Raw genomic sequence first — 12,537 nt, forward strand, 5'->3', positions numbered from 1 at the left:
ATACAGACCTGAATCTACTGCTCTCGCTTCTTTGCGTTCCAGTTCCCCTCGCTTCCCTGTGATTCCGCCACTCTGAAGCCTGGCGTTGATACCTGTGCCAGATGCTCGACATTGATCTTTGGTCCTTTGAACCACTTGCGCCCACTGAGCCCATAATGAAGCATGGCCAGAGACATGACGCCTCCGTAAAGCAATATCGTCCAGTTCATAGTTTGCGGCGTCAAATTCTTGCCTTTGAAAGCGGGCCAGCAGAGCGCAGGTGTAATCACACACCACCAGGCCACTGCAAGAGCATTCACAGTCGTGGAGTATCGGCCAAGGTTCCACGGACCCGGCTTGAATCGGTTTCGACCAAAAAAGAGCTTCAGTGCAATGGGAGCAATGAAAGCCGTGTATTGCCCGATACCGACTGCTCGCACGTTAGTTTCAGTTTGACCGCGTCTGTCAGGAAATGATTTCTTACCGAGCGTGAAAAAGGCACCAAGAGCAATGGGTCCTCCAAAGCTGATCAAACCACACAAAGCTGAACATATCAGGACGAACCAAGTGGCCCAGACAGGGGTCTTCGTACGGCTGTCAACCTTCGCCCACAAGTGGTGTCCGGGAATCGCGCCATCTCTGGAGTAAGCAAAGATGACTCGAGAACCAGCGATAGTGACACCGACGCCACAGAACATTTGCGCGACTTGAGTGAGAGCAAAGAGCGCCAAACCAGAATTCTTGCCAAGGACCTGGAGACACAAGGAGCCAAAAGGTTGCCCATATGGACCTGCCACGACTTCGGTCACATCCTTGATCGTGTATGCGATGACCAGAATGATCGCGAATCCTCCGTAGAGACCAGATTGAGATGTCATCACGATGGCGCGAGGGGAGGCAATATTCGCATTGCTGCACTCCTCTGCGAGGTGAAACGGCGCATCGTATCCAGCCATAGTATACAATGCTGTCAGAAAGCCCATTATAGTCGCCCAGCCAATCGGCCACTCAGTGCCATTCTGGAAAGTCGTCCACGTCTCATGCGTATCATTCGTCTTCGGAGAATTGATCGAGCCAACAGGAAACCATACCAGAAAGACCAAGACCAGAATGATATTCCAGACCGTTCCCACCACATTGAACCTTCCAATGAATTTCGTCGACTGCATAGCAATGAGTCCATTGAAGAGCAAAATGGCCAAGTACACCAGATAAACATGCCACGTCTCAGGCACCCAGTCCGGATTTGAAATCGTCACCGAAGTCGTAATCATCAACGCCAAAGCATAATTCAACGAACAAGGTCCGATCGCAAAAGCAACAGCATTCGACCAGCCTACAAACCACGCACAAACAGGCCCCCAACCTTCGGGTGCGAGGACTGCGGCTGCGTAGTATAGACCTCCGGCTGTTGGCATCGAAGAGCAGAGTTCTGCCATGCTGAAGGCTACGGATTGGATCATGATGCCTGCGATGAGCCAGCCCCAGATCAGACCGGCTGTGCCGGAATAGCCTAGACCGAAGGTCAGGGTTGAGGCGATGGAGGGAATGAGGCCGAGGATGGAGAAGGAGACGGAGAAGGATTCGAGGAGGGTGAAGTCGCGTTTGAATTCTTGTCTTTGGAGAAGAGATTAGTCCTTGTCGACAGTGGTATCATGGTGTAAGCAGAATGTACTTGTAACCCAGAGCCACCAGTGCTTGCTCGTCCGAAGTCGCATCATCGTCAATCACCGCTCGCTCGTGCGTCTTGTCCAAGATGGACGTCACGTTCGGTGGAGTCTTTTCTGCCATCTTGTAGATCGTACTGGATGAGTGTCGGGGAGCATCAGCGACCATCGATGACACGAAGCGGTCGACAGAGCCTTGATATCAACAGCTCCAGCTGAGCAGGAGCTGAAAGAGAAGTTAACAGCCGCTGCATTTGAGTCGTTGATCCAGATTCTAGCTTGGCCCTGCCGTGTGCTACCTGCCCGAATAGGTCCGATAAGCGTGTTGATCGTCCTCGTGCTACATGCGTGGATGTGTGCAATCCCGAGCTCAAAGGGCCCTTCGTGGCTGACCTGTCGGCCTATTATTGGGGTCTGAAGAATTAGCGGAAAGTTCCGAGTCTATGTGGAAGTGTTCGAAACGCAAATTATTGCAGAATGGGCTCGGTTTGCGAGGGTAAAGATGTAGATCTCTGCCGTATCCGTACTGGCCGTGAGAGTTGTGGAGGAATAATTGATTATCTAGATGCGCTTATGCATAACAAGCTTCGAGAAGGATTGTGTAGCTTCAGGGTTTCTCCTCAGCCGCAGCTCGAAGATACTCTTCATCTAGCTGCGACGCATTCGTTTACTGGCTGGATTTCTCGACACCGGAAGATGCCCTAGGGAGTGACGCCTCACAAGGATTCCATGATCGTTGCAGCCTTGTTGAGAACAGCTGTACAAATCTTCCTGCTCGGTATTAGATCAAGCTGGGCACTCAAGATCTCGCTGACTTGCGCATAGTATTGCCCAAGTGCTTGTGCCACCCTTCAATTACAGGTCGGTCTTAAAGGGCACCTGTTCTGCGAGAGAGCTAGCGATGTCGTCCTCTGTTGCCGTCCTGTCGGAATTGCTCGTTCTCCCAACGAGTATCCAGTCCTTGACGATAGCTGTGCCGTCCTCAATCCATTTCTTCTCTTCTTCAGTGCAGCGTGAAGCTTGGTCAAGGACGTAGCACTGATGAGGAGTCTGCGGTAGCACGTCGTTCTTCATCCACCACGTGTTGCTTGGCCCTGTGGTGGAGTATTGGTTGCCGCGCTCGATGGCGTAGTCGTTCAGGTCGAGTGTACCAGTCGCGATATCGCGATGCGTCATGGCCCGCATGAAGATTCGATATGCAGCTTCTGGCTGATAGGAGGGCACCATGTGGCCGGCTTGATAGACCTGGGAATCATGAGTATGCGTCTTCGAGACCTGCTTGGGAAAAGCAATTGCTTACTCTTGTGAAGGAAAAGTTCCCATATTGCCGAACAAGTCCACCAGATTGTGTGTATGGCTCAGAAAGCACAAGTGGAGTGTATCCAGCCTTGCTGAAGTCTTTCTGATGCGACCACGGCACATTCAGCGAGTACTGCTCGCCGCCGATCCACTGCGTATGAATTAGTCCATGCGCGATAAAAAGCTTAGGGTAAACTCACATTGCAAGCAAAATCTCTGTCGCCATGGAAGAGCGCGACGTTGACGCCGTGGTCGAGAACATTCTTGATCTGCTTGAGTTGTCCTCCTCTGACGAGATCCCCGGTGCGCTCAAATGCTTCCGCAACTGCGGGCGAGAACCACGAGTGGTTTACTGGAACACCAAAAGCCTTCTGCACCTCCTGCTGGTTGAGCCAGCCAAACATATATGGCGGCGGGAACGAGTCAAGCGCGTCGTGAGTAACGTCAAATCGTGCGCCACGAGCTGCTCTTACGAAGACCTCGTCACTAATGTTCGAGGCACGATGGGCAGCAGCAGAGCAAATCTCGTTCGTCTTGGCCACATCCCCGTGATCATGAGGATCTGTCTTCGATTCGGCTTCGCGGCACTTCTCAATGTCGTCGCGAACCCCTCCTGGTTTGTGAAATTCGCGCAGGCTACTTTCATAATCTTCTTTTGAAATCGTTTCCACACCATAGGTGTTGTTGTAAGCGAAGATAATTTCGGACTCGATCATGTCTGGAGCATCGATACAGCCGTTGATGATACCAAGTGTGGAGAGGTGGAGGTAGTGCGCACCCTCTGCTGGGATCTCGCCTTTGTCGATCTTGGTGTTCTGTCGAACGAAGTAGTCCATGAAACCTGGCCCGTAGTGCCCACCATAACTTTCCGTGAACAAGCTGATTCGCTCGTCATTGGGCTTGTACTGGGGGAACTCTTCGAACCAGGTCTGAGCAAAGTGCCAAATGGCGGTAGCGGCATGTTGCGTTGAGTTCGCTGTGGAGCTGACCTTTTGACTGCTCATTGTCCCGACCAGAAATGTGTTATTCTGCTCTGGCACACCATCGGAGAAGTCTGTGGGCTGAATCGGGCTGTTTCTTTCTGGGTCATCTGCACCAAGGTTGACTGTCACATTCGTGAGCACATCGTAAGAGTATCCCACTTGGTTCGGCTGGTCTATGAACAACAAATTTGCTTCGTTGTTCCAGGACCACGGATTGAGGTAAGTGGACTTCGAGTCGTTGCCTGCGGCAGTGTAAGCAGATATCACGATGTCGGTGTGGATGTTCTACTCACTGACGAAGCAAGGGCCGTTCTCCGAAAGAGCTCCAAGCAGAGAGGAGCCGCCGGGCCCTCCATTCAGCCAGATGGCCAATGGGGCATTGTGAGGATCTTTCCTTGACTCGAAGAACCAGTAGAAAGTGTTGATGGGATATCCATTGCGTTCATGAGTTTCATTCAATGCTTCTACCGGCAAGTGAACATATCCTAGCGACGTGTGAGCTACAGTCATGCGCGGGTGGGAGTAGCATACTGACCTGCGTAGGACTTGACGCCCGGTGTGGTCTCGCAAAGACCTGGCTCTTTGTACGAGAGCTTGACGCCTGGATGATGTTTCGATTGTAATGTTTTGACGCCTTCGGGCTTCGGGGGAAACTGGGCGGCGGCCAAGCCGCCGAGCAACGCCAATGTCGCCAATGCCATAACTGTGATAGAAGAATTGGTATCAATGGGAAAGTGAGGAAGAACTCAAGTAGTATCAACTGGTGTTGCCTAGCCGGCACGACATTGCATGACGCTACCGCGTTTTGGAAGGTGTTAATCCTTCAAGGTGCTCTTGACTCCTCTCCGTATCGTGCGCGGGTACGGAGTTCGGATCGGATCAACAAATATCCTCAATGTCACTCGCCCAACAACCACAATCTTTCTCCACACACCCAAACATCCTCTTTGCATCCCGGAGTCGATGGTAAGATCGCGAGAGATGATTTCTGAACATATCAGTGCGGTCGGTGATGGGCAGAGACCCCGTACTGATGCTCAGCCCTGCCTTTGAAGTCCAACAATCCGAAGCAAGCTTGACGGGTCTTCTCAGAACGAGGCAGACTCCTGCCAGATCGCATGAGCGACGACCTCGTCTATCTTGAGACGAGCTTTTGGATCGAGGTTAGTCATGCCAGAAAGGCAGTCGAGGGCAACTTCCCCATACGGCTCTCCCCAGATCTTCAGTCTCGCCTCTGGTTGTTCGGCGACCTCTGCCTCAGCCACGTCCGAAGCCATCCTTAGCGCGTTCTTCGCTTTCTCGTCTCGGAATTGCTCGTAAAGGCTTTCTGGAACCGGTCCAAAGTATGAGAAGTGACGAGTCAGAACTTCGAGCTCTTGTTCGATGCCAGCTTTTTCGAGCTCCTTGTAGTTGTTCAGGATGAGCCCGTCTCCAGCTCCGAGAGCAAAGAGGTACTGCAAATTGGGTTAGACAAAAGCTTGTAGCATGAATATGCGCGGAGAAGAGCTCACCACCAGACCCAAGGAATAGATATCGGAGTATTTATTTGACATGCCGAAGTGTCCTTCAGGGCTTCGCCACATCACATTGCCTACTGCGTGAGGGGTGATGCGAGTCTCGTGATTCTTGAGTTTGCATGCAACATCGAAGTCTCCCAGCGCGACATTAGTGACGATTTTGTTGCCATCTTCGTCGCATGTATAATCGATGAAAATGTTATCAGGCTTGATATCTATCACATTCAGTTAGCTGCTGGTCATAGAGTCTCGCGCAAGGCGTCCCGTACCAGTGTGAACCCAGTTCTTCGAGTGCAATTGCTGAACGGCCTCTGCAACTCGCTGCATGATCTTGATTCGTTCGTCTGGCATCAAACCAGGGTCATTATGGAGAAGCTCAAGGAAGGTGTCACAATAATAGTCGTAGACCAAGAGGCTTTCGTCACGCTTGCAGTCTACGTGCATGCGAAGTCGTGGGCTCGAAGGTACGTCTCTGGCAATGCGTTTCGAGAGGTTAAAGCAATGCTTGGGCATTCGCTTGAGGACGTAGCTCTTGCCAGACGATCTAGCAACTAATTTAGATTTGTCATGTCCTTTTGGGGTGGGCGTGAACCCACTCTGCTTTGAACACGTCGAATGTGCTATCATACGGGTGGCGTCTCAATAGCCGACTACTCGTGTAGACTCGACCCGAGTCGCCGACAAGGTCTGAACTCATCCTCAGACCTAGGAAGCGCTTGACAGAATGCGAGATTGGGCGAGAGACGCAAAATCGTCGCCACATCGCAGATGGTAGGAGTGCTGAGTGGCTGGCTGAGGTGCAGCGTGATGTGTTGCAAGATCGATGTTAATGAAATGGTCTGGAAGAGAAGAGAAGAGAAGATGAAATGTCAGCGAAGGTAGCTGCCGATGTCTTGGCAGTGAACCCGTGAACTGTTTGCTAGGGGGCCGCAGCATAGCTTTCATTCACTCATCACTTGCGCTGACTTCGCTCCAACATGGGCTGCGAGCTGCAGGATTCAGGATACGCCCGAATCACTGTCTGCTTTCGAACAACTATTGTAGCTGTCAGTGAGCTTCGTACCGTGAAGGGACTGTTGTTCCGATTTGCTTACCAGAGAGCGTGGTGGTGAATAGACCGTCAGAGGCCTTCGCGGTGAATACACTGCCTAGGACTAACATCTGATAGCACTGGCCATAATGGTGAATACGCGCGAGGACTGCGTCTGGGCAATTCAGCTGGCATGTCTTCCATAGTTCACACCAATGGATCGATAGAGCATACAGGCCTGTCAGCATGGGTATCATCATCAAAGTTGCCGTGCCTATCACAACGGCTTTGATTCGAGGCAAGACCATAAGGCTCCAGTTCGCAAAAGAGACCCAGGATTGGCGGCGTCCCGGGTTGCCCAAAGCTGGAAGGGATGGGTTCTTGAAGGCGATGCAGAGACCGAACATACACGTACCAGAAGGCGCTACTACGGCCACCATGACGTACGCTTTCGAGGCTTCGGATCATGATCAGTGCTGACAGATACGTAGGCACGTTGAGCACTCGAGTCCAGGAGACAAGATCCCGCATTGGACTGTCGTGTGGGAAGACGCTCAGGGCAACCACCTGGAGACCGCGCATATCTACGATACCCCAGAAGAGGAATCAAAAACACCAGAAGGACAGTCTGGCCCAGAAGGAGAGGAGACCGCGAGTGCCTCACGTGCATAAGAACAGGGATTTTTGTGCGCTCCATTCTTCTGCATGTCTGCGTGCGGTCGGGAGGGTCGGGAGGGTTGGCAGGGTTGGGAGTCGAGGGGAAGTCCAACGGTCCAGGGGATACATAGTGTATACTCGGTTGACCTTTCTTCGAGTTCAGATCATGCGCGCCGGCTTGACTCATTGGTCTTGCGGGAGAGAAGCCGCTGATGCGCTCGGTAACAAGGTCGCAACTAGACACTACTGCCGCAAGGCAGAAAGAAATCAGCTCATGTTCATGACCATGTTTTAATACACCCTCGAGTTGATTTCAATTTTTATGCCACCGATCCTACAGGTGCTTTTCGGAACTTGTACCATACACCATCATACTACCTCGGCCGTCGCTCTCTCAAGTCTGAGTCAGTGTATGATGTACACAACTTCAGAGATTTGACTCCTTAACTGGTCGCACCACGAAACCGAGCATGGGGAAATGGATTCTCGTTTCGACAGTAGCTGGCTGCTCGAGTGGCTTAGGCTTGATGACAACCTCTTCCGGCGACAAAGCGACCAATGTTCCAATCGTCGGGCTATCACAACGTCAGCGTGATGATCAAGAAGCAGGACAATGAGAATCCCAGAACTCACTCATCTCTACCGGTATCATCTGGCGCGACAGAAACCAACGCACCCTCCTTCAGTCCTGTCCGATCACACAAATCCTCAATCACAGACCTCGGAGTCGGAAGCAACAACGACCTCTTGCCCAACGCAGGCGCCTCTCTCATCTGCTCCAGGACCGCCTCAACTTCCTTCGACCGATCTCGCTCCGACTCCGGCAACTCATCGAAATACCGCTTCATCCTCTGATACCATCCCCAAACGCCCGGGTACCTCTGCGCATTGAAGACAGGTTTCATCCCCGCTTCCTTCTCATTCCCGGCATCACCCATAGTGATACTATGTGTGTATTCTCCAGAAGAAATGTCCCAGCCCCAGAGTAATTCGTAGTAGAGCGAAATGTCTGCCAGCGAAGGCGTGGGCGTTGAGAAGATCCAAGGGCCATCGGTTGCTGTCGTGAAAAGTGGCTCGACCATAGATAGTTGATGATCGAGTTTCATCAGATTCTCGGGCAGCTTCTTCTCCAATTTATCAGGATCCAGTTTGTGTCCTATCAGTTGCGCTCGATCGGTTCCGAATGAGCTTCTCCAAATACTCGCCGGCATCAATCCACACGTCACACGAAACAGTGGGCGATCGGTCCAGTACGATGCAAAGCCTCGGATAAGTGGTCGATAGTCTCTCCCATCTTGAGCTCGAGGGTAGATACTTTGATAGCCTTCTGAGGCGGGAAAGAAGTGTTCTAGAGATTCGGTGATGAGTGATGTGTCGCAGTACAATTCGCGGCCAATGGCGAGGACTGGAATTTTGCGGTACGTCAGGTGAAAATTGTCGCGAAGGAGCGGACGTGGCATCATTGTTGGGACTGCAACGAAAGTATAGGGGATTTGTTTGAGCTTGAGAATATGGCGGATTTTGATCGTGAATGTGGACATTTCGTAGCCGAACAGGGCTACGATGGGTTGTGTTGGCGGCATTTTGACCAGGCTTCTGTTGTCTGTTTTTGATTTCGATGAGGAGCTGCGATCAAGTCAAGTACATATTATTCTGTTATCGTAGGTTCCCATGTAGGCGAAGCGCAGCATTGGGCCGACAAGTCGAGGTGAGCTTGACATGCTCCTCGGCTTCATCGGCAAACGGGCTCCTGGGGTCCCAGATCTTGGCACCATAGCGAGGCACAACGGATGTAAAGTCGCGCTTCAGTCAACAGCGTCCATCGAGAGGATCCCAATGATCAAATCAGAATTGAACAGATTCTTGACAGATACTGTCCTCCTTGAATGGAAAAGAGCGGCCTCAAAAAGCTTGCCACTGGCAAGATCTCGGCATGCAGGACGAGGGCGACTTCACCTGACTGATACTGATGAACTATGGATAAAGGTCATCGTGTAAAACCATTGCGGGAGGTTTTCTGCCATATTTGCAATTCTCGCGTCTTCGTCAGGTCGCCACTCGATACAGTGCGACTTGCTCAACCGCGTGATCGGTTGCAGTTCCGCGTCTGCTCTCAAAAACTTTCTGAACCAGCACAGTGCTAGAATCTGGAGCATAAGTGTCTGTCGTTCTGGCCGTGATGAGTCTTGCTCCGATGATTGCTCAGAATGCGCCTCCTGCCCTCTTTGCAAGATTCGGCTTAATACTGTTCTCTTGCAGTCGCTCTTGATCGTGGTTCTTGATGGGTCTCTCCTGCTGCCCAGTGCCTTAAGCAATGCTAAGAGTCAAGAACTCCGTGTATTTGACGCGTCACGCGAGGAGTTGTCATTCACAGAACGCGTGGACGATTTCGGTAACCGGCCACTTCTTCACGGTCTTGCTGGTACGTTCGCCGCTTCCTGTGATATTGCACGGATTGTTGACACCTATCCATAAGGTGAATGACATCTGCTGGATTTCGTCTGGTTCAAAGCTATCACATGCTTGATGGAAAAAAGTGCCGCAGGGTCATGGGCCAATGTTGTGGGCGAGAAGCCATCTCCACATGGTGATTGGCCCAGCGGGGGCGAAGCTAATGTGATGCGATGATGCAGATGGAACGTGGCAGTGTTGATAGTGAATACTGTCAACACTGGGGAGCCGGCGGCGCAACGTATTTCCTGGTGATCCGGAGTGAATTAGTGCACGGTAAGGCTGCAGTGTTGTTTGTGGACACGACTGCGGCTTCCCAAATTGCGGCCCAGTCACAGGCCCAGTCACGTGCACGCCGTCCTAGTTCGCTTTCGTCACTTTCCCACGAACACACTCACTCCCTCTCCCCCACCATCATTGACCTCTCTCTGAAGCAACCACCGCCTCGCTCTCGCCATTCTCGCCATCCGCTCTCTCTAATACAGCAACACCAACAGGTCAGTACTGCTCCCCACCGAACTTCGCGTCTGTCTGGCAGGTGCGAAAGGAGAGCCCACTCCGTGTACCGGGAACTGGTCATCAGCTGCGATAAAGTGCGCCCCGAATTCGTGGGCGACTGCGGAGTCACCAACGAGGCCGCCTGCGGGACGCCATTGCTTGCGTCGGCTTCGTTCGCGAGCAAATACGCCCCCTCCAGCGCCCGACAGCACGCAAACACGATTGCCTGCAGCAATAGCGACGAGCCCTGACCGCTCCTGCGCCAGGCAAGCGCACCACTGCCATTCAACAGACGCAGTCGCACCGCGCCGGCCGACCACTCCGCTCGCTTCACCTCGTCCATCCGCATACACACGGCCGCAAATCCGCAACTGTCAAACAACGCACAGCTCTCCTTCACTTCATTTTTCGCAATCGTCCAGCAACTGCCAGAAAGATGCCTGATCAGCACGAGCCACAACTGACACACTCAATCGCTACAGTCCCTGAACACAAACACACAAAACAACGCAAAATGGGTTACGAAGACTCCGTCTACCTCGCGAAGCTTGCCGAGCAGGCTGAGCGCTATGAGGGTAAGTGGTGGGGAGGTGCGATTCGCAGCTTGAGCAACGCGCTAATTAGCTTCCAGAAATGGTCGAGAACATGAAGGCCGTGGCCTCCGCCGATCAAGAGCTGTCGGTCGAGGAGCGCAACCTTCTGTCGGTCGCCTACAAGAACGTCATCGGCGCTCGTCGTGCCTCCTGGCGCATTGTCACCAGCATTGAGCAGAAGGAGGAGTCTAAGGGAAACGAGCAACAGGTGACTCTGATCAAGGAGTACCGCCAGAAGATTGAGGCCGAGCTTGCAAAGATCTGCGAGGACATCCTCGAGGTTTTGGACAAGCACCTCATTCCTTCCGCCCAGAGTGGCGAGTCGAAGGTCTTCTACCACAAGATGTACGTTGATACCACATGCGATTGGGTGGGATTCATATCTGACAATGCTCGCTCTGTAGGAAGGGAGACTATCACCGCTACCTGGCCGAGTTCGCCATGGGCGACAAGCGAAAGACCTCTGCCGACAAGTCGCTCGAGGCGTACCAGGCTGCCACTGAGGTCGCCAGCACCGACCTTGCGCCAACTCACCCCATCCGTCTCGGACTTGCCCTGAACTTCTCCGTGTTCTACTACGAGATCCTCAACTCCCCTGACAAGGCCTGCCAAATGGCCAAGACCTCATTCGACGAGGCCATCGCTGGTGAGTAGCGCATATTGCATGACGCGTTGATTCACGCTGACGTCTTTCGCAGAGCTCGACACCCTGTCTGAGGAGAGCTACAAGGACTCCACCCTCATCATGCAGCTCCTCCGTGATAACCTGGTAAGTGCTACTTTGCATGCAAACATGATATCCACTAACATACATTGCAGACTCTCTGGACCTCTTCCGAAGCCGAGCCTGCTCAAGACGCACCGGCAGCCGGAGAGGGCGAGTCCAAGGACACGACCGACGCACCAGCTGGCGAGGAGGCCAAGCCGGCCCAGTAGATTACGAGATTCACGTGTTTCCTAACATACATCGACGGTCCTTCGTTGAGAGCGGGTGGAGGCAACGTGCGTTGCTGGTAGAGCGCAGGCGGAGCATCTCCTTTTCTTGGAACGGTAGAGAGGGTCTTCTGTTGGCGGGTGGTGGAGAAGACTTGAAAGATTTTCGAAGCCTGCAAATGAACCATGCTATTCCCCCTACATCCCTTACAGCCCGCAGCAAAACAAAACAACAAACCTCAGGAAGAAGACATGCTCTGAATATCCTCACAATCCTGAAAGTTCTTTATGCTTGAGTGCACTATTTCTTCAGTTCATTTCTCACGTTTCCTGATGCACCTTGCGTGCTGTGGGTGTATGTTGTGGTCGCGTTGCACTGCGCCCTTGAGCAGTGAACACCTGGCACGCGAGCATGTCCGGATGGAGCACCAGATTACATGCCAACCTGTTCAAACATGATACAACATTATCTTGTCAGCTGGAGATGGTCTAGCGTGTAGCCGCAGTGTGCATGTAGGAGCAGCTATCCGCGGATCAGCGCTGACAGAGAAAGTCACTGATGGGGCGCCGTCGGACGACTGTTTCACGAGCGTTGCGGTATTAAGGCTGTTCGACTGGTTATTGCAGCTGTCAATGCCGGCCAACGATTCATGGCACGGCAGATGGCTGGATGTCTGTGTGTCGGATCCGATTTGGTGGGATGGTGGCTTGGTGCCGTTGTTTGAGACTAGTAGGTCAGTTAAGCCGAGCACAGTGATATCGCGGATCATGGGAAATGCAATTCCGCACCACAGATCTCGTATTGCTTGAAATGTTTAGTAGATGGGGGCGATTTGATTGAGGGTACTCGGGTACATGACTGGGATGGTGGGTGTTTGGGCAGGAGAAGCGAGTCACGCACGCGGACGTTCTCTTACATACGTCGTCTGT

The 12,537-nt window shown here is 52.6% G+C and overlaps 6 protein-coding genes across 6 annotated transcripts; 2 read left to right on the top strand and 4 right to left on the bottom strand.

Moving 5' to 3' along the window:
* Window positions 1-14: 14 nt before the first annotated feature.
* Window positions 15-1,815, bottom strand: CKM354_000606900 (uncharacterized protein; the record flags this gene model as incomplete). Its single annotated transcript, XM_044801367.1, has 3 exons — window positions 15-409; window positions 464-1,596; window positions 1,655-1,815. 3 exons carry the CDS (start codon window positions 1,813-1,815, stop codon window positions 15-17), a joined length of 1,689 nt encoding a protein of 562 aa, XP_044657302.1.
* A 686-nt stretch (window positions 1,816-2,501) lies between these two features.
* CKM354_000607000 (uncharacterized protein) lies at window positions 2,502-4,629 on the bottom strand (the record flags this gene model as incomplete). The annotated part of the gene is made up of 5 exons (XM_044801368.1): window positions 2,502-2,891; window positions 2,947-3,096; window positions 3,146-4,170; window positions 4,222-4,413; window positions 4,464-4,629. 5 exons carry the CDS (start codon window positions 4,627-4,629, stop codon window positions 2,502-2,504), a joined length of 1,923 nt encoding a protein of 640 aa, XP_044657303.1.
* Window positions 4,630-5,016: 387 nt separating this feature from the next.
* CKM354_000607100 (uncharacterized protein) lies at window positions 5,017-6,142 on the bottom strand (the record flags this gene model as incomplete). The annotated part of the gene is made up of 4 exons (XM_044801369.1): window positions 5,017-5,382; window positions 5,440-5,660; window positions 5,715-5,989; window positions 6,042-6,142. The coding sequence occupies 4 exons, from the start codon at window positions 6,140-6,142 to the stop codon at window positions 5,017-5,019; spliced, it is 963 nt and encodes a 320-aa protein (XP_044657304.1).
* A 579-nt stretch (window positions 6,143-6,721) lies between these two features.
* CKM354_000607200 (uncharacterized protein) lies at window positions 6,722-7,147 on the top strand (the record flags this gene model as incomplete). Its single annotated transcript, XM_044801370.1, has 2 exons — window positions 6,722-6,918; window positions 6,967-7,147. The coding sequence occupies 2 exons, from the start codon at window positions 6,722-6,724 to the stop codon at window positions 7,145-7,147; spliced, it is 378 nt and encodes a 125-aa protein (XP_044657305.1).
* A 412-nt stretch (window positions 7,148-7,559) lies between these two features.
* CKM354_000607300 (uncharacterized protein) lies at window positions 7,560-8,715 on the bottom strand (the record flags this gene model as incomplete). The annotated part of the gene is made up of 2 exons (XM_044801371.1): window positions 7,560-7,707; window positions 7,766-8,715. 2 exons carry the CDS (start codon window positions 8,713-8,715, stop codon window positions 7,560-7,562), a joined length of 1,098 nt encoding a protein of 365 aa, XP_044657306.1.
* Window positions 8,716-10,595: 1,880 nt separating this feature from the next.
* Window positions 10,596-11,610, top strand: CKM354_000607400 (uncharacterized protein; the record flags this gene model as incomplete). The annotated part of the gene is made up of 5 exons (XM_044801372.1): window positions 10,596-10,656; window positions 10,713-11,019; window positions 11,079-11,320; window positions 11,373-11,443; window positions 11,494-11,610. 5 exons carry the CDS (start codon window positions 10,596-10,598, stop codon window positions 11,608-11,610), a joined length of 798 nt encoding a protein of 265 aa, XP_044657307.1.
* Window positions 11,611-12,537: the final 927 nt, after the last annotated feature.

This window comes from Cercospora kikuchii (assembly GCF_019650295.1).
Source record: "Cercospora kikuchii DNA, contig_00003, whole genome shotgun sequence".
Lineage (NCBI taxonomy): Eukaryota > Fungi > Ascomycota > Dothideomycetes > Mycosphaerellales > Mycosphaerellaceae > Cercospora > Cercospora kikuchii.